This window comes from Panthera uncia, chromosome A2 (assembly GCF_023721935.1).
Source record: "Panthera uncia isolate 11264 chromosome A2, Puncia_PCG_1.0, whole genome shotgun sequence".
NCBI lineage: Eukaryota > Metazoa > Chordata > Mammalia > Carnivora > Felidae > Panthera > Panthera uncia.
In genome coordinates this window covers 15,486,705-15,514,537 of record NC_064816.1, presented here as the reverse complement: position 1 = coordinate 15,514,537, position 27,833 = coordinate 15,486,705, and the positions used below count along the sequence as shown (strand labels likewise).

At 38.1% G+C, this 27,833-nt stretch overlaps 1 protein-coding gene across 2 annotated transcripts in view; it reads left to right on the top strand.

Moving 5' to 3' along the window:
* Positions 1 to 27,833, top strand: part of SETD2 (SET domain containing 2, histone lysine methyltransferase) — a 123,457-nt gene that overhangs the window by 86,138 nt on the left and 9,486 nt on the right. For both annotated transcript variants that reach the window (XM_049642571.1, XM_049642570.1), the window contains exons 15-18: positions 5,956 to 6,625; positions 13,130 to 13,264; positions 15,771 to 15,910; positions 18,249 to 18,360. In XM_049642571.1, the coding sequence (XP_049498528.1) occupies positions 5,956 to 6,625; positions 13,130 to 13,264; positions 15,771 to 15,910; positions 18,249 to 18,360 (1,057 nt within the window). The remainder of the gene's footprint in view (positions 1 to 5,955; positions 6,626 to 13,129; positions 13,265 to 15,770; positions 15,911 to 18,248; positions 18,361 to 27,833) is intronic.

Below are 27,833 nucleotides of genomic sequence, written 5' to 3'. Positions count from 1 at the left end.
AAAATGCTGGTTGATCTCTGTGTCAGAGGCTATCTTCCTCATGCTTGTAGAAAAACAAGCTGCATGATCGGTCACTGGGGACTAGAAAACATTTATTCCGGAGAAGTTCTTTTTAAATTAAATTTATTTGTTTGAAAAAATGAGATATAGCATTCATATAGTGTAATTGCCAAAATTTTAATTTTGGGTTGTCAGGGTTTATAATAGTAAATCCATCATGATTTTCATTTGCATTACCCTAATTACTAAGTAGATTAAACATCTTGTCATACATTTATTGGCCATTCCTGTTTCTTCTGTGAAGTGTCTTTTCATATGTGCTGTTCATTTACCTTTTTGAGTTTTAGAAATTTTTTTTTTTAAAGATTCTTTATACTCTAAATATAATTCTGCTTGGGTGATAATTTTTGCAAATATGTTTTTCTCAGTTTGTGGCTTGCATTTTGACTCTTTTGTGTCTTTTGATATACAGAATTTATTAATTATGGTATAATTGAATATATCACGCATATTGTATGTTTCCTTCATGGTCAGTGCTTTTACTGTGTTTTAAGAAATTCTTTCTGGGGCACCTGGGTGGCTCAGTCAGTTAAGCATCTGCCTCTGGATTCAGCTCAGGTCATGATCTCACGGTTGGTGGGTTCAAGCCCCACATCGGCCTCTATGCTGACAGCTCAGAACCTAGAGCCTGCTTCAGATTCTGTCTCCGTCTCTCTCTGCCCCTGTCCCGCTCATGCTCTATTTCTCTAGGTCTCAAAAATAAATAAATGAATAAACAAATAAAACAAAACAAAACAAAACAACAGATGGCTGTCAAGAAATTCTTTCTGGGGCACCTGGGTGGCTTAGTCAGTTAACCATCCGACTCTGGATTCGGCTCAGGTCATGATCTCATGGTTTGTGGGATCAAGCCCCACGTTGGGCTCTGCACTGACAGCACAGAGCCTGCTTGGGATTCTCTCTCTCTGCCCCTCCCCTGCTTGCGCTCACACTCTGTCTGTCTGCCTGTCTCTCTCTCTCTGTCTCAAAATGAATAAATAAACATAAAAATTTTTTTAACTAAAAAAAAAAATTTCTTCCCTACTCTTGAGGCAATGATACTCTTTTCTTTCTTTCTTGTCCTTAATTTATTGGGAATTAATTTTTGTGTATGTTGTGAGGTAGGTTTATGGTTTCTTTTTTTTTCTAAGTGAATACCCAGTCTCTGTACCATTTACTTGAAAGCCCATCCTTTCTCCTTGATCTGCAGCACGCTCTCTCCAACAAGTTCTCATATGTGGGAGGATCTGGTTTGGGGCTCATAATGTGTCTGTAGCTCATATTTAAGTCTTGATAGCAAGTAGGACAGGTCCCTCCTTGATCTTCTGGGATGTCATGTCTTTTCTCAGACTTGTTCTCCTTCAGATCTGCTTGTCAGATTCCCTCCACCCATCACCCAAAAGATGATTCTGAGAAGACTTGACATCTTTACAGTTTTAAGGAGTCCTATTCCTATATTCAAATTGAGTATTCAGATATTTTCTGTGTAATTACGTCTTCTTTAATACTTTAAATAAAGATTAAGTTCTTCATTAATCTCCTGTTTACATTTTCTCTAGAAAGACTTAACGTATCTTGGTATATTCATTTCTGAAAACCTTGCCTTTTTTGTTACATTTTCAGTTTGTTGCTTGTGTTTCGATACTGCAGTTGACTTTTGTATATTGATCTCATGCTGGCAACCATACAAAACTCTCAATGATATTTCAAAGTGTTGGGGTTTTTGCCCTTTTTTTGGGTCTTTGCCAACAGTCCATATCCTATGAATTTGGGTTTTTTCCTTTCTAATCCTTTTGCTTTGTTCTTGTTATTTTACTAACAACACATCCGATACAAATCACAGAATAACAGCATTTTTTATTTTGGTAATTGATTGCTATTCATGTTTTATTCCACTCTTTTGGACATACAGATAGGATATATATATATATATATATATATATATTTTTTTTTTTTTTTTTAATTGGAGTAATTGGGATTCTTAGCTCCTTAATTTTCAGCATTTTTTGTCTTCAAATGAAAGTGTTTGAGGATTTTAATTTCTTCATAACTACCATTGAACTACTCTTGTGATAGTATAGTTTGTCATAATTTAGTTCTAAATACTATCAGGCTTTACAGCCTGCTTAAAATTTTTTTTTTTTTTTTTTTTTAGTTTTTATTTATTTTGAGAGAGAGAGAAAACAAGTGGGGGAGGGGAAGAGAGAGAGGGAGACACAGAACCCGAAGCAGTCTCTGGACTCTGAACTGTCAACGCAGAGCTCGATGCAGAGCTTGAACCCATGAACCACGAGATCATAATCTGAGCCAAAGTCAGATGCTTAACTGACTGAGCCACCAGGCACCCCCTTCTTTTGTTAAGTTTCAAATTTAATTGCCATTCATTGGTTTGTATTTTACCAGTTCTTAGAATTTTATTGAGACTGGCTGTATAGTCTGTTTTGTTTGATATTAATAGAAGTATGCTATCTTCCTATTGATAGGATTTAACTGAAATTTTTTATTTCCTTTTTCCTTTTAACTTTTCTGTGGCTGATACATAGTTTATAGCTGATTGATATTTTAATTCTTTGTGGTATTTAACTCGTTTTACTTTAATAAAATCTAAATTTAATCCATATCCTAAACAACACAAGTACTTTAGGATACTTTAACTCTGATCATTCAGCCTTCCCAATTTATATGCCATTATTGTCCAATATTATAATTTCTTGTTCCTCCTCCTTCCCTGTCAGTTATTGTTAATTTTTTTATATGTACACAAATTGATTTATTTAGTTTACATTAATTAGGGTTTTTTTGTTCTCCTTTCTTTTTCCTTAGACCTTCCTTTAAAAGATTTCCTAAAAAAAAAAAAAAAAGATTTCCTTTAGGGGACCCTGGGTGGCTCAGTTGGTTAAGCGTCCGACTCTTGATTTGAGTTGAGATTGAGCCTCGTGTTGGGCTCTGCACTGGGCACTGAGCCTACTTGAGATTCCGTGTCTCCTCTCCCTCTGCTCTTCCTCAGCTTGTGCTCTTTCTCACTCTTTCTGGCTCTTTCTCACTCAAACAACAACAACAACAAAAGATTTCCTTGATGAGTTTTTGTTCATACTGTGTTTCAAATATGTCTGAAAAATCTTTTTGGTTTTCATTGCTCACCCTCAGTTTTAAAAATCAGTTTTATTTAATCAGTAGATAAAAATTACTTACAGAAATATTCAGTTTTAAGTGTATAATTCAAAGTGTTTTGTCAAACGCATGCAGTTAAGTAACCACCACTACAGTCATGGTATAGACACTTCTGTTATCTCAGAAAATTTTCTTGAGCTCTTTGGAGTCAGTCCCCTTTACCTACTCCTAGTTGCTGGCAGCCATTGCTCTGCTTTCTGATGCTCTGTTTTTGTCTTTTCCAGAATGTGATGTATATAGTATCATAGTCTAGATAATATTTGAGTCTGTCTTTCACTTAGCAGATTGCATTTGAAATCCATTCATGTTGTTAGGTCTCAGTAGTTCCTTTTATTGATGAGTGGGTAATCTATTGGATCGGTACAACATAGCTTGTTTACAAATTCATTAGTTGATAGGCATTTGGATTGTTTCCAGATGGCTGTTAAGAATATTACCAGACTAGGGGGTGCCTGGGTGGCCTAGTCTGTTAAGCGTCTGACTTCGGTTCAGGTCATGATCTCACAGTTCGTGAGTTCAAGCCCCACGTCAGGCTCTGTGCTGTCCGCTCAGAGCCTGAAGCCTGCTTCAGATTCTGTGTCTCCCGCCGCTCTCTGCTCCTCCCCTGCTCATGCTCTGTGTCTGTCTCTCAATAATAAATAAACGTTAAAAAAAATATATATATATTACAAGACTTGTATATGTATGAGTCTTTATGTGAACATTGACTCTCATTTTTAAAAGGAAGTTTTGCTTAGTTAACAAGTTTTTCTCGACACTTTGAAACTGTTATTCTTCAGTCTTCTAACTTCCCTTGTTGTTAATGAAACTTTATTGGTCTAATTGTTGTTCTTTAAGTAATCTGGCTTTTCTCTTGGTCTGCTTTTATGAGTCCTCTTTGTGTTTGGTGTTCTGCAGTATCACTACCCTCTGTTTAGGGTTTCTTTTTATTTTATCTGGTTGAAATTAATTTAACTTTTTGAATTTGAAGATCATCTTCCACATTACTAATTCTCTTCAGATCTGATCTCTTACTTAACCATACCATGGCATGGATCTTAGGGACATTGGATTGAATGTTGGATTGTTTCTTGGTTCATGACACATTTCTGTGCATAGACTTCTTCTCCATATATTATAATGCTTTTGTGCTGTGATCTTAACCACTGTATAAATCTGGCTAAGCCATTTCTTCCTATACTGTCCCTTGCCTTTACTGCTTGAGATGATATCATCTTGCATCCTGTGTTCATTATACCCTGGCTTTCCTTTTTTAAAATACAGTTTTATGTTGTCTAATACATGTTTTTAAATAATGTTAGTTTTTAACTTTATGAAAAGGCTGCCATTCTGCATTTAATTTGGGGGTACTTTGTTTTCACCTGATAGTGTATTGCTAAGATTTACCCATAATTGCATGTGTCAGTTTATTCATTTTCACTGCTTTGTGTAACATTTTGTTGTAAAGCTTCTTCAGTTATGTATAGTGCTATTATCTAATTTTGATGTACATGTGCAATAGTGTCTCTTGGGTAAATGACCAGACTTGTCAGATTGTCAGGTATGTGCATGCTCAATTTCATATGATAATTGAGTTTTAATTTCCACTCTGTTTCGTTTCTAGATGTTTCATGGAGTTCTTTTTCAAATCTACCTGATAGTTTTTTATGTTCCCATTCCTTAGTGATATTTTTGATTGCCTCTTTGATATTCATTAAACATACTAAATGTCTCTTCAGTTTGTATTGGATCATTCCAGTACTAGTAGTTTTTGTGGGTCTTGTCCTCTCGTTTGTTTATATATATACGTGTATAATTTTGTAATTATATAAAATAATGATTTTATTTTCTAATGAACTCAACATGTTCCTTAGAATTTGATCTGTGGGAATTCACTGAGGCCTGGGCTTAAGGTGCTTTGTTCTGTAGACTAATTTGCATTTGTTTCTGCCCAGCAACTAAGGATACTACTGTACCATTAACATTTTAAAGGAAATTGTCAGTATGGAGGTTTTAGACCATTTGTTTTTTTGTTGTTTGGATGAATGTTATGCCCTTGTCCATGGAGATGTTCTTAGATGTTTCTGTGCAGTGAAACCTCTTGAAGTTAGTTGTCAGTTTTTAATTTTTGCCAAGAGCACTTTCTCATAAGTTTGATTCACTCCATAAACCTTGGCAGCAGAATCTTTTAAGCCCTCAGTTTTTTTCTTTTGAATGTTAGAGCTGATGGTTTCCAGTGGGCCTTGTCAGAACCATCCCAGGGCATTAAGCTCAGCAGTAAGACATTATCCTTGATCCTGCCTAGAGAAGAGTATGTGAATAGAGCTCCCCATATTTTTATGTGTGCATTATCGTCTTTCATTCAACTATCCTTTGTTGATATTTATCATAAATGTATGTGGTCAGACGTACATCAAATTCTATAGCTCTTACTGGTGTACTTTGTTTTAATGAACGAATTTGTAGATCTAGAAGTGTCCCCAACTGTAAAGAAGAATCTGTTTAGAATATTATGTGTATCTTTAATTTGATGTTCTAGAACCTGAGAATAAAATTAAAGTTACTATTTTCATCTAAATGATTCTTTGGGATTCTCTACTATCTGCAAGACTCCTTAAGTAATTTTGACTGATTTTTAACCAATGCCAAATTGGAGTTGGTGTGGTTAATGGTTGAGTATTGAGGGACATAACATTTATTAGTGCTTTGATTATGCCCTTGATTTAGGGGAAAAAGTTTGTGATGCTCTTACTATTTTCTTTCTAGATATGATACACCAACTTCTAAGAAGAAAGTTCGAATTAAAGACCGCAATAAACTTTCTACGGAGGAGCGCCGGAAGCTGTTTGAGCAAGAGGTGGCTCAGCGGGAGGCTCAGAAACAACAGCAGCAGATGCAGAACCTGGGAATGACATCTCCACTGCCCTATGACTCTCTGGGCTACAATGCCCCTCATCACCCCTTTGCTGGCTACCCACCAGGATATCCTATGCAGGCCTATGTGGATCCCAGCAACCCTAATGCTGGAAAGGTGCTCCTCCCCACACCTAGCATGGACCCCGTGTGTTCTCCTGCTCCTTATGATCATTCTCAGCCCTTGGTGGGACATTCTACAGAACCCCTTGCTGCCCCTCCACCTGTACCAGTGGTGCCACATGTGGCAGCCCCTGTGGAAGTTTCCAGTTCACAGTATGTGGCCCAAAGTGATGGTGTGGTACACCAAGACTCCAGCGTCACCGTCTTGCCAGTGCCAGCCCCAGGCCCAGTTCAGGGACAGAATTATGGTGTTTGGGATTCAAATCAACAGTCTGTCAGTGTCCCCCAGCAGTATTCTCCTGCACAGTCTCAAGCAACCATATATTATCAAGGACAGACTTGTCCAGCTGTCTATGGTGTGACATCACCCTATTCACAGACAACTCCACCAATTGTGCAGGTAATTAATTTTGGAACCTCTCTTGTCTTACAGTCTGTTTATAGGATATTAAATCTGATGTGAAGGGGAAACCTGCCATTGCTCACTTTTATATATTGATGAATTGTGTATATATTAGTTACTTATTGTTGTGTGACAAGTTACTCCGAAACTTAGCAGCTTGAGACAACTAGTAATTATTATTTCTTAGTTTTTGTAGGGCAGGAATTCAGAAGCAACTTGACTGGCTGGGTGGTTCAGGCTCAGAGTCTTTCATTAAATTACATACAGCCTGGCTGTTAACCAAGGTTGTAGTCATCGAAGGTTAGGAAGAGGAAGGAAGATTTACTTTTTTTTTTTTTTTTTAATTTTTTTTTTTTTAACGTTTATTTATTTTTGAGACAGAGAGAGACAGAGCATGAACGGGGGAGGGGCAGAGAGAGAGGGAGACACAGAATCAGAAGCAGGCTCCAGGCTCTGAGCCATCAGCCCAGAGCCCGACGCGGGGCTCGAACTCATGGACCGCGAGATCGTGACCTGAGCTGAAGTCGGACTCTTAACCGACTGAGCCACCCAGGCGCCCCTGGAAGATTGACTTTCAAGCTCACTCATGTGGTTGTTAACTGGCCTCGGTTTCTTACCATCACATGGACCTCTTAATAGGGCTGCTTACCACATTCCAGCTGACTTCCCACAAAGTCAAGTAGTCAGGGAGAGACTTATGGGTTACTCCTCTCCTTTTTGCTTATAGACAGTGAATAATATACAGTTTATTCTTTTATATGCTCACAAACGGAAAACCCTCTGGTCATGGTAATTGAGTCAGGAGATGGCTTGCCCTTTTCTTAGACCCAGCTTGTGTATTATTTTATATCCCCTACATTTTATTGTCATGAAGTTTGCCAGAGTGAACCTAAGGATATTTACTATGGTAGTAAATATAATGTTAAATTTAAAAGCTGATTATACTGAATTTGTATTTCAAGGTGTATTTTTATGTTTTTTAATCAAGCTTCTTTTCTATAGAACCCAGCAATACATTTTAAGCTTAAACAAAAAATATATATAAAGCATCATCCTCACCACATTCTGATGTCCCTCACATCACTCCATATCGCTCCTTAAAGGTGAATTATCGTGGATGAGAGAGATTGTCAGGGATGCTTCCTGCACACATTACCTAGTACTGATCAGTTACTTCTGTTAGTATTTTTGTGATGAAGCTGCATAAAAATTTAGTTTGTAAGGCCATGGCAAAGTATCCAGCTTGAATTCCTAAAATCTTAAGTGTACTAACTACATTCATTTTGTATGATCTCCTGAGCCACATGCTTATATCTATATTTTATGTATTTGTAATTTTGAAGACTTGAAACTTTTTCCCATGGGTTTCTACTTAACATGATTCTTAACCATTTTTCCAAATTACTTTGTATCTGTGTGTGTGTGTGTGTGTGTGTGTGTGTGTGTGTGTGTTTTAAGTATCTTAAACAAATTTCTTAGGTTCTAACTTCTGCTGTCTTGCCACATTCTTTCTTGGACCAAGCCATTTATTTTGAGTTTTTTCCCTGAGAATGTGTATCAGATATAAGAAACATGGTCTACTTCTCTCCCATTTCTATTCCTGAAGTATGTTCTTAACCTAGGTTTCAGAGCCTAAGCAATAGCAGTGGAAGATATTTATTGAAGACTCTCCAGGAGAGATTTCACTGGTCATTTGGCCATTCTTATAAAAAGTAATCTATTTTTTCTATCCCATGGAGCAAAAGATTTTCTGTAAGTTTTAGTCATAGCCTTAAGACTCAAGCATCACAATTTTGCTTGCTTACAGTTTTCCATTTTGTTCCTACCAAGGAGTCATTTGTTGGCTCCCTAATCTATTTTGTGTGTATTAGGTGGCAGATGAATGGACTCAGATAGTCCAGATTGTCCTTTACTTCTCTGTGAGATTAGTTATCAGAGATGATGTTGGGCTTTAGGTTATGAGAAATGTAGAGCATTTTGTTATTGTTTATGTGTTTTGAGTCCCTGTCCATCATTTAATGTGTCTTGGGGATAGGTGCTTAGCTTATATTCTTCAGTTAAAGGTTTTTTTTTTTTTTTTAATGTTCATTTTTGAGAGAGAGCGTGAGCGAGGGAGGGGCAGAGAGAGAGGGGGACAGAAGATCCGAGGTGGACCCTGCACTGACAGCAGAGAGCCCAATGTGGGGCTCAAACTCACGAACCATGAGATCATGACCTGAGCTGAAGTCAGATGCTCGATTGACTGAGCCACCCAGGTGCCACTTCAGTTTTAGTTTTCTTATCTATGAAATGAGCAGAATGCCTCAGCATGGTTGACGTTTGCATGAGATAATGGATATTAATAATGACAGAATTAAAGCACCATTTACCTTGAAGGTTTAATTATAGTTACCTTAATGATGTCGACAGAGTATTGACATTTGTGGAGTGTGAAATGCTCCTAGTCAAAGTCATCTATCCGATATCTGGTCTAACCATCTAACCTCCAGTAAAAGGAGACCTTGAGGTCTGTGGTGTTCAAGTGTAGTATTGACCATACCATCATGGGCTACTAAGAATTTGCAAGATATGATAACTTTGACAGTGAAGTAGTATGTGATGTGGTGTGATATAAATTTGTGTGTGTGTGTATGTGTACACATATGCAGTATCTTTCACACTTGGAGCAGATATGTTATCAGAAGGTGACTTTCATTTTTTGCCACAATTGCTTATCAAATGTAAAAACTCAACTTCAACTAAGGCCACCTGATTTGTAGTGGTTTTGTGACATTACTAAGTGACCTATTCTTACAAAGTTATACTAAATCACATCTCAAAAAATTGAGTCCTAAGACTATAATTTTCACATTATAAAGTGAAGTGACTCAGATATAAAGTAATAGTGATTTTTTTTTTCCCCTCTAGAAGTAGGAGCAGAATAATTATGTTTTCTATAACATTTTGGACCTCCTTAGATTTCTCTTATAATTCCCATTAGAAGTCCCATTTTAAAGCTATTTCTAGACTGTATTTATGTTTGAGAAATTAGCTTTCATGTAATTTCAGGTCTCTTGAAGGGGAGAGCCAATCTCCTACAGATTTCCCCCCAGCAAAAGAGAGACTTGATAGGCATATGCTATTTAGATACATCTCACAAGTATGTTCATCTTCCATACTAACTTCAGTGGGATTGCAAACCAGTTTCCCCTTTTTATTACTGTTGTTAGTTTTGGCATTGCCATGTGATTATCAGCTGGTTTGGATAGATAATTTAATAGAACCCTGAAGAATGTTCATTTATTTTCTTTCTTTCTTTCTTTCTTTCTTTCTTTCTTTCTTTCTTTCTTTTTTTTCTTTCTTTTTTCTTTTTTTTCTTTTTTTTTTTTTTTTAAGCTTATTTATTTTGAGAGGTGGAGGCCAGGGGCAGAGAGAGAGAGGAAGAGGGAGAATCCCAAGCAGGCTCCGTGTTTGACAGCACAGAGCCAGCATGGGGGTTGATCCCACGAACCGTGAGATCATGACCTGAGCCAAAATCAAGAGTCAGATCCTCAACTGACTGAGTCACCCAGGTGCCCCGTTTTCTTTCTTTTTGACAGTCTGTGTTTTAAACACTGTACCTCTAAATGATTACTGCTATCTTGGGTGACTTTGTTTTCAGTCCAGCAAGGCTGATGTTGTTCAGATATTTTTAACATTTCCTTTGGAAGTTATTTCCAGTATGTGTCACATTCCTTCCTGATGATAAATTATTATCCTTTAAATATATCTTTGCATGTTAGAAACAGGTGAAATTTGTCTGGAAATTTCTCATCTGGTAAATTACCTCATCTGGTAAATAGAGGGAGTGCTCAAGCTGGATAATGCCATTTCAGGTCAGAAGTTACCTCACAGCCAGCATTTGGAGCCAGAGTCTTCATTTCAAGGAGACTATAGCTTTAAAACTCCAGTCATCAAATCCTTTAGATGAGCCTTACTTATTAGCTCTGATCTTGTCCAATTCTCCATGCACAAAGTTTAACTGAGAGTCAAAAGAATTTTTAGCCTCCAAAATATTAGCATTTTTCTGTTGTAGATTTGGGTGCTTAGTCTCCTGATCACTATGGAGATAACATGTTTATCAGTTTACTGTCTTCTTCAGCCTCCCAGAAACTGTTTTTACTCAATCAGATATACCAGCACATTTATATTAACTCCCTACATGCACAATAACTTGCCTGTTGTATCCACTCTTCAGGATGCTTCCTTCGGGCATCAGGGCCATTGCAGATTCACTTTCCAGATCATACACTAGATCATAGACTAGACCCCAGTTAGATATATTTTGTTTTATAGCTTATTTTTAGCAAAGTTGAAATTGAACGTTATAAGAATTATTTATACTTCACCTCTGAGATTATACTTTTAAATTTCTTTTTTTTTCAATTTTTAAATGTTTATTTTTGAAAGAGAGAGACAGAGAATGAACGGAGGAGGGGCAGAGAGATAGGGAGACACGGTATCCGAAGCAGGCTGCAGGCTCCCAGCTGTCAGCACAGAGCCTGACGTCATGAACCATGAGATCATGACCTAAGCCAAAGTTGGACTCTCAACTGACTGAGGCACCTAGGCGCCCCGTTTTTAAATTTCTTAAACACTATTTTACCATCTTTTTTGCTAATATCTCTTTTTGTACTGACCTCTTAATTCAGTGTTGTCTGGGTGTAGATGCATCAGTGTTAAAAAGCCTTTTGGGTTCAACCACATTTCAGTCTTTGAAACTGGAATCAGGTGGGGAAGTAAGATTTGTTTCTACAAAATCTTTGATGTTGCACAGATTTCCCATCTTATATCCAAATACCTAGAGATGAAAGCATTTCTATTTTGTGATACTATTCTGATAATAATTCTGCTTTGACCATTGAGTGTGGGTTTTTGTTCTGTGTAGATTAAGCTGTTCCAGAATAATGAATCAAGTACTCTTGACTTTTGTACTATGTAGGGGTTAGGAGTGCCAAACCTCCCTCCTCAGTCAAAAATCTGTATATGACTTTTAACTCCCCCAAAACTTCACTACTGTTACCTTACCAATAACATAAGCAGTTGATGAACCGATATTTTGTATGCTACATGTTTTATATTCTGTATTCTTAAAGTCAGCTAGAGAAAAAGAACATTAAGAAAATCATAAGGGGGGCGCCTGGGTGGCGCAGTCGGTTAAGCGTCCGACTTCAGCCAGGTCACGATCTCACGGTCCGTGAGTTCGAGCCCCGCGTCAGGCTCTGGGCTGATGGCTCGGAGCCTGGAGCCTGTTTCCGATTCTGTGTCTCCCTCTCTCTCTGCCCCTCCCCCGTTCATGCTCTGTCTCTCTCTGTCCCAAAAATAAATAAAAAACGTTGAAAAAAAAAAAAAAAATTAAAAAAAAGAAAATCATAAGGAAAATACATTTACAGTACTATACTGTAGAAAATCTGTTATAAGTGGCCCTGTGTAGTTCAAATCCACATGTTCAAGGGTCAGCTGGGTTGTATTCTTCCTCTTTTTCTCTGTGCCCTCTCGGTACTTATCCAGAAATCTCCTTGGTAGCTCCATTGGCCTAATCGGACTCTTTGGGTCTTTACTGGTATCATTTGGAATGATTGTATTTTATATTTTGAGTACTTACCAGTTAATACTTCTGGAATTATTTTATGTGGTGGAATCTCAGTCCCTAGGATCAAAATCTGTCCTCAAGTACAGGCTACATCTATCTCTGTTCACCTCCTTGGTAGTCATCACCTCTTGAGACAACAGGGTTGTGTTTCAGGGCTTGTTGTCACCTCTTCTTTAAGAGTGTTTCTAGTGCTGAGAACTAATTCCAGAGTAGGTTTAAGTCCTAGCCGTGGTCCTTAATTTCTTATGTGACTCCAGGTGGGGGAGATCCTCACCTCTGATGGTGGTCAGGACTAAATGAGATTATATACGTGAAAGGGCTTTCTAAGCGTCACGAGGCACTGTATAAATCAGCGTGTGGTAAGAATTTTATCTAGAATGAATTCTGCTGTCTTTCTCAGAGGGAGTTGTAATTAGATCACTGTCTTACTTCCTCTGCTATGAATCACTCACTCTCTCTGACCTTTTCCAGTCAGAACAACCTGTTAGTTTTTAGGAGTTGGTAGTAAAAAGGCTTTCTGAAAAGAGCCCTGTGGAGCTGTCTTGGATATACTAGGTGCGGCACTTCAGTTGTTATTACTGTGGTCTCCCTGGAGGCTAAAGAGTTGGACAGCTCTTAGGAGCCTCCCCACCTCCCCCCAGCCTTTTCTGTTTTTTTTGTTTTTTGTGTTTTAATGGTAAAACCAAAGTAAGTAAATGACTAGGGAATTACTAAAAAAAGAAACTTCTGTGTTTGAAATAAAGGATTGTTTTACACATTTGTATCGAAATACTCTTTACTAAAAGTTAAAATTCATGGATTCCAGTAAGAGAATGCCAACTGAGAAGACAGTTACTGTTTTATTAGAGCCAGAAGGGTATAAATTATGAATTTCTTCATTTTATCTTTAGAGTTATGCCCAACCAAGTCTTCAGTACATCCAAGGACAGCAGATTTTCACAGCTCATCCACAAGGCGTGGTCGTACAGCCAGCTGCAGCCGTGACTGCGATAGTCACACCAGGGCAGCCTCAGCCCTTACAGCCGGTAAGAAACCCTTCAGGTGATAAAATACTCCTTAGCTGTGTACCTTATCTTTAGAAGGTCTACTTTTGGTTTAGGTTTTTATTTTTGTTTCTTTCACTTGGTTTTTTTTTTTCTTTAACTTTGGTCCCCAATTTCACTCAAGGGCTTGTGTCTCTGAGGAAGCATTACTCAATCATTAAAATAAAAGTTCTCTAGATTTTACCCCTGTGTTGATTGATACATATTTTGCTCCCGATATCCTTTTTATTTATAATTTAAACCGACTTTGTATTTTTATACTTTGCTATGAATTTCTAAAGTAACAATTTTATAGAGTAGCTATTTGTATTTTATGGAGTACTGGAATATGATACTATATCAGACCCGTGGACTAGGAGTACAGAAGTGAACTACTTCACTGTACATGCTGTACAATATGTAGTAAGAGAAACGTTTGGTATTCTGTAACATATGGAGAAGGATGTGGTGAAATCTTGATGAAGTGGGAAATGGCTGGCATTGGAAGCCGTTGAAAAGCTGAACAGAATAACTTGATCACATTAGCACTTTGGAGTTGCGACAGCTCCAGAGAAGGTTCCTGCAGCAGTCCGGTGAGTGATGGCGGCTTTAGACAGGTAGTACAGTTAGTGGGGATGGAGTATAAAGACTACATGTGAAACAGTTGGGAGATGAGACAGTGTGCTCTTACAGCAGGCATTTGAGGGCTTGCTAGGAGTTGGGCCCTAGGAATTTTGAATAAAAACCTAAGACTCCATTCCTATCCTTAGAAGCTGACATTCCAATAAGAGAGTTGAGGATCACAATGAATAATACTAAAAGTAGAGATTAGTGTCACATAAGGAGCAGATAGTTTGAGGAGGGAAAGAATCATTCCCAAGTGTGGGAAGGATTAGTAATACGTTCTGAATGATTCGAAGTATTCTTAGGTGACACAGAAGCTTAGGACAAAGAGGTCACTTTATAGGCTGGAAGGAGGACTACAGGTAGAACTGAAGTAGGACACCAAAAAAAGCAGCTACATGAAGTAGGATTAGTGGTATGCATAAAACAGTGATGCTCAAAGACCTGTGTTTGCTTAAAAGTGGTCCCATTTTATCTGAGCCTGGGATCTCCGGTTCCTCTTTGACTGCTCAAGCAGAGGTAAAGCTGGAAAAAGTATTCTATATTAATTGGCTTACACAGAATGAGAATTAAGGGCATATATTCTTATAGTAATTTATTATTAGTCTGCTAGATCTATTATATTATAACAAGATACCACAAACCAAGAGGTTTAAACAACAGAAATTGAGTTTCTCACTGCTCTAGAGTCTGGAAGTCTATACCATCAAGGTGTTGGTGAGGTTTGGTCCTAACGCTTCTCCTTGCCTTGCACATGGCTGCCGTCTCCCTATATATTTACGTTCCCTAATGTGTCCTTTCCTCTTATGAGGAAACTACCCTTTTGACCTCATTTAATCTTCATTGCCTCTTTAAAGGCCCTATCTCCAAATATAGTCACGTTGGGAGTTAGAGCTCCAACATAGGAATTTGGGGGATACAGTTCAGTGCCTAGACAGGGATTGTGAGGTTTTCATGTTTTTCAAAATGTGATGTTAAATTTTTATAAATATGCAGTTTAAAACGTACAGAAAAATAGATAAGGGTTAAGTGGTAACATTCTGTCATACTGCTTTTCAGCTTTTTTTCTTTAAAAAAGATACATCTAAAGCTAATTCAGCTAATCAGGATCCAGAAGTTGGTATATGCCATTTAGCACTGTTTTGTTTTGTTTTGAATTTTTTACATGTTTGTTTATTTTTGTTTTTAATTTTTTTAATGTTTTTATTTATTTTTGAGGCAGAGAGACAGAGCATGAGCAGGGGGGGGCGGACAGAGAGAGAAGGAGACACAGAATCTGAAGCAGGCTCCAGGCTCTGAGCTGTCAGCACAGAGCCCGACGTGGGGCTCGGACTCACATACCGCGAGATCATGACCTGAGCTGAAGTCGGATGCTTAACTGACTGAGCCACCCAGGCGCCCCTGTTTATTTTTGAAAGATACAGACCTTGAGCAGGAAGGGGCAAAGAGAGAGGGGGAGACACAGAATCCAAAGCAGACTCTAGGCTCTGAGCTGTTAGCACAGAGCCCGACATGGGGCTCGAATTCACAAACCGTAAGATCATGACCTGAGCTGAAGTTGGACACTTAACTGAGCCACCCAGGCGCTCCTAGCATTTTCTATTTTATTCTTTTTTTTAAGGTTGAAAGATACTGCTCTGGATAGTGAGCTGCTGAATATTTTTAAATGTGATATGTTGGATGGTGAACTTGGAGCCAACTGTCAATTTTCTGATAGATCCCTAAAGCTGTTTATATACTCTGATCATTTCCCAGATTGAACCTTTTTTTATCTTTTTTTTAAAAGATAGAGATAGAGGTATGTTTTTACATATTGCTTAAGTAGGCTACTTTGTCCTTTTTGAGATGTCACTGATGAAGAGTCTGTGTGTGTATTTCTTTTTAGCCTGAAATGGTAGTGACAAATAATCTTCTGGATCTGCCACCCCCCTCTCCTCCCAAACCAAAAACCATTGTCTTACCTCCCAACTGGAAGACAGCCCGAGATCCAGAAGGGAAGATTTATTACTACCACGTGATCACAAGGTAAGAAAGGCTGTGTGGGCATCCCCAAATCAGTTTCAGTTGGTCAAAGAAGCTGCCATCATAAGGGGAGATTTATGATTATTGGCTTGATGTCATTGGCTGGTGTTCACTGTGCTTGAGGGCTGCTAGATTTCCAGAATCACGTCTTAAATGTTATGCCTTTTTAGATAGATAAATTTTGATATATTTTTAATCTACAAGACTCTTTTGCGGAAAATTAAAGAGTTTGTAAAAAAAAAAAATAAAAAATAAAAAGATAATGACTTGATCTAACGTTGTGGGTATCGAGGGTCCTGGGCAAACCTTTTCTGTAAAAGGTCAAATAATGTTTTAGGCTTTGCCAGCCAAACACAATTACTTAGTTCTGCCATTGTTGTGCAAACAGCCATAGACCATACATAATGAATGGTCATGTCTGCCCAATAAAACTTCATTTACAAAAATAGGCAATAGGTCAGTTTTGGTCCGTGAGCCATAGTTTGGTGACCCTTGCTGTTTATAGAAAGCTCAATTTATCTTTTTCTTAGAAGTTTAAAAAATACACATGTCTTTTAGACAAAAGATAGCTTTATGTGAATATATGTAATTTCTGTGTGTGTGTGTGTGTGTGTACACTCATTGGTATATAATCTTATGTGAGTTGTTGGGATACATCTTTTATAATCTTTCTACCAATCTGTATAGAACGTTATCAGTTAATATAGAACTACACTGTTTTTAGTGCATGCTTATACTTTGAGAGATCAGCAAACTATGCCCATAGGCCACTGGTATTTGCAAATGAAGTTTTGGGGGGAACACAGCCACTCCCATTTATTTAGGAGTTGTTTATGGCTGCTTTCAGAATATAGTGGCAGAGTAGAATAGTTGTGGCAGAGACCATGTGACCCACAAAGTCAAAAATATTTACTCTGTGATCATTTATAGAAAAAAAGTTTGCCAACTCCTGTTCTTTTGTATGGCTATATAAAATTTTATTTAACCCACCCTAATTGATGGATTTTCATGATTTTATATATAACTCTAACCCTGGACATCCTCGTAGATACTAATCTTACCTTCTTTGGGTAGATTTCTAGGGGTAGAATTGTCGGTCAAAAAGATAGACATTTTAAATTGATAACTATTGTCAGCTTACCATGAAAAAAACTGTACCATTGTAGACTCCCACAAAAAGTGTACAATAGCGCCTTTTTCTTCATGTAATTTCTTTTAATCTTGTAAGTGTAATTGGTGAGACATCTTATTTTCATTTCCAGTTCTCTTATTGTTGAACCATCTTTATTGTTGGCCGTTTACATCTTTTGTGATTTGCTTGTTTGGGGCATGTACCCATTTTCTGTCATTATTATTAGATCCCTTTATCAAGGTTATTGCAAATGTTTTTGTTTGTAATGTCTTACAAGTTTAAAAAATTTCATACAAATATTTTCTTTTATGGTTTTTCAAGTGCCTCTAACGTTGCTGACAAAAGTTTGGTGTGGTAGGAGAGCACAAGACTGCAAAGGCAGGATTGACCCACCAGATACGTTGCTAGTTCTCTGAGGCTTTTGACATTTTGAGGGATTCTCCTTATAGCATTCCCTGTGACAGCTGACTTCAGACTCCTGAATTGAATTTCCTTACTTCCAGTTGTTACCTCACAGATCTAGCTGTAAAAAAACAAAAAAACAAAAAAACTACAATGCTTTCTTATTTGCAAAACAACTATAGCATGCAATGAATGAGTTAACACGGTAGACCCCTTCTTCTTGCAGTCAGTTGAGAATATTTGGGACCAGGGGCATAAGTTTTTGACTTGAAGTCTTTTCCATGCTATGAGTCATTGAAGCAAAGGGGCACAACCACAGACAAGAAGGCTCCCAAAGCAAGGAACCATTTTCTCATGTGACCAAGGATTGTGAGGAGTGTGTTGTGATTTATTTTATTTGCTCCAAGTACATGCTGGGTACAGTTGCTGTTGATCTCTTCACCTGCAGAGGGGAGGTATAGGCAAGCACTGACTCCATGTACTTTTTAGGTTTTGCTGAATCCTATTTTCAGAACATTAAGAGCCAAGTGAGAAACAGACAGGATGTTTTGGTTTTACTACTCTTCGACAAGGCAAACATCGCCACCTCACTGGCTAGAGAAATACAGTGGGCTAAACAATGTATGTCTGTGGGATAGAATCACTGCTGCTGGGAAGATAGCAAAAGAATGTTTCTATCTTATGAAGCAGACTTCCTCTATGTCTCATTACAAATGTTGTATTTTATGTGTATATGAGCAGAGATGCCTGTGCCAGAGTTCTCTGTTTTCTGGCCACGATAGCATGGCTGTTCTTACCTTCTTCTAGGCAGACTCAGTGGGATCCTCCTACTTGGGAAAGCCCAGGAGATGATGCCAGCCTTGAGCATGAAGCTGAAATGGACCTGGGGACCCCAACGTATGATGAAAATCCCATGAAGGTGAGTCTGGCTTACACATGTTTCCGGATCATCTGGGAGTCTGTATCCTGTCATCTTGCTGGGCCAATAGCCATGTGGTCTTGTGATTCTGTTTTCCTTATTGTTCTGGAGAATTAACACAGGTAGTAAATGCTTGAGAGGCCTAGAACATCCAGACAGTACAGCAGTATGGTATATAAAGCAAAAAATACAAGCCCTTAATTTCTTTCCAGCTGCTCTCCTATCATCCTTTTCTGGAGATAAATACTGTTAACTAGTACAGGAGTTCTCAAACCTGGAGTAATTTTGCTCCCTCGAGAACATTTGATAATATTTAGAGACATTTTTGGTTGTTAAAACTGAAGGAATGCTACAGACAAGGGAAGTCACCAAACATCTTACAGTGCACAGGACAGTCCCCCACAACAACGAACTGGCCCAAAATGTTAATAATGCCAAGGTTGTGAAACTTTACTTTGGTGTGTGTTCTTCCAGACCCTTCTGGGAAATGTACACACACAAGTGTTTTTCTTTCTTTTCATTTTATTTGTTTGTGTGTTTGTTTTTAAAAGTTTATTTATTTTGAGAGAGAGTGAGCGCATGAGGAGGGGAGGGGCAGAGAGAGCGAGAGAGAGGATCCCAAGCAGGCTCCGCGTGTCAGCGAAGACATCCATCGGGCGTGGGCTCATTCCCACACGCCGTGAGAACATGACCTAAGTGGAAATTTAAAGAGTCAGACGCTTGGGGCGCCTGGGTGGCTCAGTTGGTTGGGCATCTGACTTCGGCTCAGGTCATGATCTCACAGTTGGTGGGTTTAAGCCCTGCGTCGGGCTCTGTGCTGACAGCTCAGAGCCTGGAGCCTGCTTCAAATTCTGTGTCTCTTCCTCTGTCTGCCCCTCCCATGCTCATGCTCTGTCTTGCTCTGTCTCTCAATAGTAAAATAAACATTAAAATATTTTTTAAAAAAAAGAGTCAGGCGCTTAGCTGACTGGTTAAGCCCAGGTGCTCCTTACTTTTCATTTTAAACACACAAATAGAATCATAGTATTTATACTCTATTGTAACTTCCTTTAGTATTTCTTAGCAATTTGGGGTACCTGGCTGGGTCAGTTGGAGCATGCAACTCTCGATCTTGGGGTTGTGAGTTCGAGCCCTGTGTTAAGTGTAGAGATTACTTAAAAATAAAACCTTAAAAAATATGTCTGTCTTAGCTCTTTCCTTGTAGATCTGCTGCATCCTTTTTTGATGCACTGTGTCTCATTTTAAATGTTTTAGCTCATTGACTGAAATCTTACATAGATGGTGTGTTTCAATGTCCTGCCATTTTGGGATTCATAGTTCTGGGAAAAAGTTAACTGTTTACAACCTCACCAAAGGAGTATCCTCCACCACCTCCCCCCAACACACACACTTTTTTTTTTTTTTTTTTTTTTTTGAAGATTTGGGACATATATTTTACTATGGAAATATTATTTTAGAAACAAGGCAAAAAAGAGCTTATCCCTGATCTCTCCCTCTGACAAAACAGTAATTAGGATTAGAGGTCAAGTAAATGAAATACACAGTGACTGAATTATAACCATTTTTATCCCTGTCCGCTTATAATAAGACCCACTATCTCCTGGAATAAGGTGTCTTCAGTGAAATCAAAGACCATATTTCTGTGTCCTAAGATCTGAATAGTATTCAAAAAATTTTTTTAATGAGAAGAGGCACTTAACTAGTTAAGTCAGTGGAGAGGTAGGAGAGGGAAGAGGGCAGAAAGGAAGGAGGTTGGAGTGAAAGAATCAAAGTGGAAACAATGTACTTTCTGTCCTTTTATTCACTTGGGGGAAGCATTTTCCTTCCTTCAGCATATATTTGCCATTCTCCAAAAAACCAAGCATTTCAGTTAAGTCCACGTGGAGCCTGCTAAATTTCGACTGAATCACTGGAGTCACTTAACCACATCACTGTAACTGTGGTATTGTCACATTTTCTTGAATCATTTAGGAATATGCCCAGGATTGTTAGGCAACTGCCATTTAAAGTATCCAGAAGCTAACACACCACAAACAAAAAACCACAACAGCTCCCTCTTTGCAGACGTCTGTAGGTCTGTTAGTTATATCCTTTGAAAGATAAACAAAGTTTGAGAAGAGATCCCTGGTGTAGGAATACAGCTGAGCTCTGAGACCAAGTTTATAAAGCATGTCAAGAGACCTTACTTTTTGCACCTTAGCCATTAATTATGATTCAGTGTTTTGGTCTAGTGTAGAATACTGTTTGATTGACTGTAGGAGAAGTATAATTGCAAAAGCTCACTGTATACATACCACTCGGGGAGTCTGTTTATCAGATTGTATCTGATAACATGGAGAGAAAGTGAGTAACATGTTCTAGGCAAGGCTGTGGGTTCTCAACTCCTGCCCTGGATTAGTTATAGTAAATATGTACACTGAATCCCAGAAAAGCTTCAAGACCCTAAATTAACATGATATTCACAACGATAACCGTGGAAAAATATGTGGATGTATAATTAGGTTTTAGTGGAAAACTGTTCTACTTATAATTTGTCTGAACATACTGGAGTGTGGGTTCAAGTTAGGATTAGAATTAATACTTTTTTGTTGCTATTAATAGAAGGCAAAATAACAGACTTTTAGTTTGATCAGATTTGAAAGTTGGGAGAGAATACTCAGTCCACAGGTGGGGTGTATAGGGATGTGTATCATATATCCCTTTCGTGAATTGTAAATATGAAGCTCTTACTGCATGCTTACATCGTGAAAGCCTGTATGAAATTTGAAGGGCCAGACCTCAGCCAGGAAATCGGTTGGAGTATGGTAGATATAACTTGACTATGATTAAGGAACTTTCTATGGCAGCAGAGAAGTGTTTTCTCACAGGGTCTCTACTTAGGAGTTTAAACCAACTAAAAATTACGATTTTTGTTTTCATTGTGTAGCGAGATAATAGAGATGACTCCCAAGGTGAAATTCTACTTGGGAATGACTAAGATGGTGGGATTTCCACTGTCTAATGGAAGAGTGTTCCTTGGTGCTCTTCTAAAATGTCAGTGATAAGAGAGGGAAAAATAGTTGCTGTTTTCAAATAACTGTCTAAGCTAAGAAATCAGCATTTGCATTTGTAGCAGAGAGGTGTTTGACTGAAGGACTTCCACTGTAATGTGTATTTGTAAGAGTACCAGAATTTTCTCCAATCAACCCACATAGTGTAGCCTTTCTCTAGCATTTCTTAAAGGCTAGCCTCCTGACATTTGTTTCAATTATATCATTAAATTATTTCAGGAATGTTGAACAACAGATAACAAGGAGTCCATTCAGGGGTCTGCAAAAGCGAATCTAAATCCAGTGTTTAATTCAGAAATAACTCTCCTGTATAGCTATGCTCCTATATGTTGGGATGGGGGTTGGTGCTTATGTAAAGATGAGAAATTATAAAGTGGGAAATTATAAAGAGGAAACATTCCTCCTAGCTCTTAATTGCCTCAGAGATGTTACATAGTGAGACTTCTAATGGAAATTTAAAGATGTCAATTTTCAGAGAAAATAGGAGAGAAATGTTTCCATTATTCTTCTTTACCAAAGTACAAATACATAAATAACTCTCTTGGAATTCAAATCATAATAATCTGGGTGCACAATGTAATTAGGCTGCCAAGTGTAGTTCTTGCTGTGGACAAATAGTTGAAGATTAGAGGTGTCTTTTCTCCTAAATAGAATCATAGTCAAACCAAAACAATGCTTATATCTTCAGTTTCTTGAGTACATTTGACCTGTTCATGAAATAGTTGTACCATTTCTATCTGAGCAGAAGATAAAAATCAATTTGAGGAGGTTTTATACCTAATGTTTGATTTTATGTAAATGACACCTTTGGTAACCAGCTTGAAACATTCTAGCCATGTAATTCAGAAGAAAGGAAAACTTTTTCTGTGGCTATTTGCTTTTGTCTAAACTTTTTCTCCCTTATTCTCGCACATAAAACACTTTATCCTTTGCAGCACATTTAATATTACACCTTTGTATTTGCAGATGTTTGCTTTCAACTGTAAACAACAAAAATGTAGCTGAAACCAGCATAAACATAAAAAGAGACATATTGGGGGTGCCTGGGTGACTCAGTCAGTTAAGTGTCCGACTTCGGCTCAGGTCATGGTCTCGTGGTTCGAGACCCACATCGGGCTCTGTGCTGATAGTGCAGAGCCTGGAGCCTGCTTTGGATTCTCTGACTCCCTCTCTCTCTGCCCCTCCCCCACTCACGCTCTGTCTCTCTCCCTCAAAAATAAACAAACATTAAAAAAAAAAAAAGACATTGGCTTGTATAACTTGAAAGTCAAGAGTGGTATTGGCTTTAGGTATAGCTAGATTCTGTGGCTCAGATCATGGTGTCAGATTTATTATAATCTCTGATTCTCCTCTCTATGTGTAAACAAGTCAGAGTCAAATCTGGAAATTCTTTTAAGAACAGCTCAATGATTGTTGGAGGAGTCTTCATAAAGCACCGTGCTTTGGGTAAGGGTAAGGGATGATAGTGGTGTGACCTGAGTCCCTACCACCCAAATAGCTTACCTGATCATGGGGAGATCACAGAGACTCCTGTGTTAACTGTCCTAGATTTTCAGCCAGTGATTCACATATAGAATCTGTCAGATTAGTTTCTATATAGCCAGGAGCTGAGTCACCCTCAGCTCTTAAGAAAATTGATCTTGGGGACGCCTGGGTGGCTCAGTTGGTTAAGTGTCCGACTTCAGCTTAGGTCATGATCTCACTTTGTGGCTTTGAGCCCTGCGTAGGGTTCTCTGCTATTGGCACATAGCCCACTTCGAATCCTCTGTTCTCCTCTCTCTCTCTGCCCCTCACCTGCATGCTCTCTCTCTCTCCCTCTCTCTTTCTCTCAAAAATATAAAAATTTTTTTAAATGATTTTGATGATCTTTGAGTATGAATAATGAGCAAGATTTTGGCATTGTTTTGGTCAGTTATCATAGGAAGGTAGAAGAGAGTACTTGTGAAATCCACTCAAGTGCTGTGGACCCGTGGAAGCTGGGAGAAGGCTGACCAGCGCCTGCAGCAGAAGCTGCCATCTACATATGGGAAATCTCTGTGTTGGCAGTGATGGGGCAAACCGCCTGACTTTAGGAACGTTTACGTTACTTAGTGGAGGGCACTTTTGGCCATGTATGAGAGCTGTTCTTCAGAGATTTTTCAGAATCTACTCACAGAGAAAAAATAAACTATATGCGAATTTTTTGCAAGTTAAATATTTAGAAAGGTATTGTACAGATTTTGGCTTTAGGTTCTTTACCTATCAAGAACAAAAGAAGGATGTTTATTCAGTTTATGACATAGAGGTACTTAATAGAATATTTATGAAATGAATCTATCAGGGGAGTAGATGAGTAGCTCATTGATTTCTACAGTGTTTATGTCTTAAGGCTTATGTCATAGGCCCTAAAATTCAGAATGGGGCTGCAAATAGAGGAATTTGTAAGCACTGATGCAAAGCAATTCAGACTCTTATGGATGGTTTTATTACCCATTACCTTTTCATTACCCATGACTCTGACAGTCTCTGCCTTTTAATTGGTGTGTTTAATCTGTTAATATTTAGTAAATGTGTCAGGAACGTTGGGTTTAAGATCTACCCCCCTCATTTTTTTTCTATTTTTTTCATCTGTCTTCTGTGTGTTTTTTTCTTTCTTTTTGGATAAATTTACATTTTCCCCCAAAATACTTCATTTTATTTTTTTCTATTGGCTTATTATCCGTTCTTCCTTATTTAACTTTTTAGTAGTTTCTGTAAGGAGTGGTTATCAGAGTGTAGTGCGGGGACCCCTAGGGACTTGAAGACCCTTTCAAGGGAGCCATGAGGTCAAAACTGTTTTCATAGTAATACTAAAACATCATATTCCTTTGTCACTCTCATTCATTCATAAGTATACCATGGCATTTTCCAAAGGGTACATGTCATGATTAAATGTGAAGGAAATGAGAATCCAGCTGTCTTCTGTAAGCCTGACATTAAAGAGATTTCTAATATATAAAACTGTGCCACTGTTAATAATTTCTTTAGTTTTGGAAAAGAAAGTTACCTTTTCACAAAAAAAATTTATATTCACATATGATAGGTTTGTTAATGCTGTTTTAAAATTAATATTTTTTTTTTACATTTAATTTCTAATAATGGTAAATTTGGATAGATAGAATCCATATGAGCAAAAGCTCTTTGAAGAGCAGGGGCGCCTGGGTGGCTCAGTCAGTTAAGCGTCCAACTCTTGATTTTGGCTCAGGTCGTGATCTCCCGGTTCGTGGGATCAAGCCCTGCATCAGGCTCTATGCTGATAGTGTGGAGCCTGCTTGGGATATATTCTCATTCTTTCTCTCTCTCTCTCTCTCTCTCTCTCTCTCTCTCTCTCTCTCTGCCCCTACCTTGTTCGTGTGCACATGTACTCACTCTCTCTCAAAATAAACATTTAAAAAACATTTGAAGAGCAAAAAAGGAATCCTGAGACCTAAAAGTTTAAGAACTGCTGGTCTGTGGTTTACAATATGAATATTTATCTCCTTATAGTCTCATGCCAAATACCATTGTATCTATAATTGTAAGAACCTACTTATATTTTGCCCCCTCCTGTCCATTGTACTGTTACCATACATTCTTTTTATCCTGTCATATGCTATGAACCCCAGAATATATTGTTACTTTTTTGCTTTCAACAGTTGATTACATGTTAAATTTTTTAAACTTGGGAGCAAAGTCTTATATTTACCCACATGATTACCAGTTCTGGCAAATTTTATTCTTTCATGGAGATTTGAGCTCTTTCTGGAATCATTTTCCTTTAGACTGAAGAGTTTCCTTTAATATTTCTAGTATTTTAGGTCTAATGGTCATGAATTCTCTCAGTTTTTGTTTGTCTGAAAAGTGTCCTTGTCTTTCCTTTTTTTTTTTTTTTTTTTTTCTTTTTAACAGACTTTATTTTTTAGAGCAGTTTTAGGTTCACGTCAAAATTGGGTGGGAAGTGCACAGAGTTTCTCTATAACCCTGTCACCACACATGCACAGCTTCACCCACTATCAATAGCCTGCCAGAGCAGTCCATTTATTACAGTCAGTGAACCTACAATGACCTATCATCACCACCCAAAGTCTATAGTTTGCATTAGGATTCTTGGTGTTCTACACTCTGTGGGTTTGAGAAATGTATAATGGTATGTATCCACCATTATAGTATCATACAGGATCGTTTTACTGCCCTAAAAATCCTCTGTGCTCCCCCTGTTCATCCTACCCTCCTTGTCCACGTCCCTTATCACTGTCCCTGACAACCAGTGATCTTTTTACTGTGTGTGTAGTTTGGCTTTTTACAGAATGTCATATAGCTGGGCTCATGTAGTGTGTTGCCTTTTCAGATTGGCTTCATTTAGTTAGCATTATATATTTAAGGTTCCTTCAGATCTTTTCGTGGCTTGCTAGCTCACTTCTTTGTAGCACTAAATATTTCATTGTCTGGATTAACCACAGTTCATGTATACATTAGCTACTGAAAGACATCTTGGTTGCTTCCAAGTTTGTGCAAGTTTTTTGTGGGCATAAATTTTCTCCTCATTTGGGTAAATATCCAGAATCATGATTGTTGGATCATAAGAGTATGTTCAATTTTGTGAGAAGCTGCCAGACTCCTTCTTACCTTTATTTTTTGAAGGATATTTTCACTGGATATAGAATTCTAAGTTGATACTTTATTTTCCCTTTCAACACTTAAAAGATGTTATTCCATTTTTTCCTTATTTACAGTTTTTCTTTTATTTATTTTTTTTTAATGTTTATTCTCAAGAGACAGAGACAGTGTGAGTGCGGGGGAGGGTCAGAGAGAGAAAGGGAGACACAGAATCTGATGCAGGCTCCAGGCTCTGAGCTGTCAGCACAGAGCCTGACGCAGGGCTCGAACTCACGACCTGAGCTGAAGTCGGACACCCAACCAAATGAGCCACCCAGGTGCCCCAATTTACAGTTGTTTCTAATAAGAAGGATGTACTTCTCTTTGTTCCCCCAAATATGATATTTCTTTCCTTCTTTCTGTCTGCATGGAGAAAAGTCTTAATCTTCTCATTAAAATTGGTTTTTAAGAATTTGATTGTGATGTACCTTGGTGTTGTCTTCTTTGTTTAACCTCTCTGGTTTTTTTAGCCATTTGGATCTGTGGATTGATATTTTTCATCAAATATGGAAATAGATTTTTTTATTTCAATTATATTTTTCAGCTCTAAAATTTCAGTTTCGTTATTTTTAATAGTATCAGTTTCTTTGCTCTTTGTTTTCCTTTAGATCCTTGAATGTTCGTAATGTTCAGCTTCACTTTTATTTCTGGGCATGTTTCTAGTGACTGACTTTTCCTGTGATTATCAGATTAAAATTTTCCTGCTTCACGTGCATCGAGTAATTTTCGTTTGAGCACTGGACATTGTGCTTGTTACATGATTGAGTTTCAGAGTTTTATTGTCTATGAAAGACTGATGGGCTTTGTTCTTGGCAGGCAGTTAAAGATCAGTTTGATTCTTCAGAAGTTTGTTGTTAATTTTTGGTAGGTTGGGTCCAGAGTAGTCTTTTCTCTTGGGATGACTGCCACTATCCAAGAGGTGGTCTTTCTTGGATCTTCACTGAATGCCTTAGGTTCACACCAAGGTCTCTTCACTCCGACTGGTAGAAGCTCAGATGTTTTCCAGTCTTCTGTGAGCTCTGGCAGTTGTTAGTTTATAGCTCATCTCAGACACTTCGAGCTGCAGTCTTATCTCCTCAGCTCATGAGACCAGCATGCTATGCTATGCTTAGGTTTTCCTCCCTGCTCTGGGATCTGGTACACAAGGAAAGCCAGGATACTCAGGGCATACCTTCTTTTGTCCCTTGTTTCTGGTATGGTAATCCAGTGCTGCCTAATGTCCAATGCATGGCAACTGTTTTTTTCATGTATTTTGCCTAGTGTTTTGGTTGTTTACAGTAAGAGGGATAGTTCATTAACAGTTAACTTGTCATGGCCAAGAAGCACAAGACTGTGGAAGGGCTTAAACAAACAACTTTATTGAGGTAAAACATACCTACCATAAAATTTAGTTGTTTTACATTTACAATTCAGTGACTTTTAATAAATTCACCAAGTTGTGGGGTGCCTGGGTGGCTCTAAGCATCCGACTTTGGCTCAGAGCCTGGAGCCTGGTTCAGATTCTGTGTCTCTGTCTCTCTCTGCCCCTCCCCTGCTCACACTCAGTCTTTCTCTCAAGAATAAATAGATGTCAAAAATTAATCAATTTACCAGTTATGCAGCCATTACTATAATACGCTTTTAGAACGCTTTTTACCCCCCCCCCCCCGTAAGATTTTTTTATATCCCTTTACAGTTAATCCCCATACCTACCCCCAGCTCAACAACAGATCTGGTTTCTTTCTTTCTTTCTTTCTTTCTTTCTTTCTTTCTTTCTTTCTTTCTTTCTTT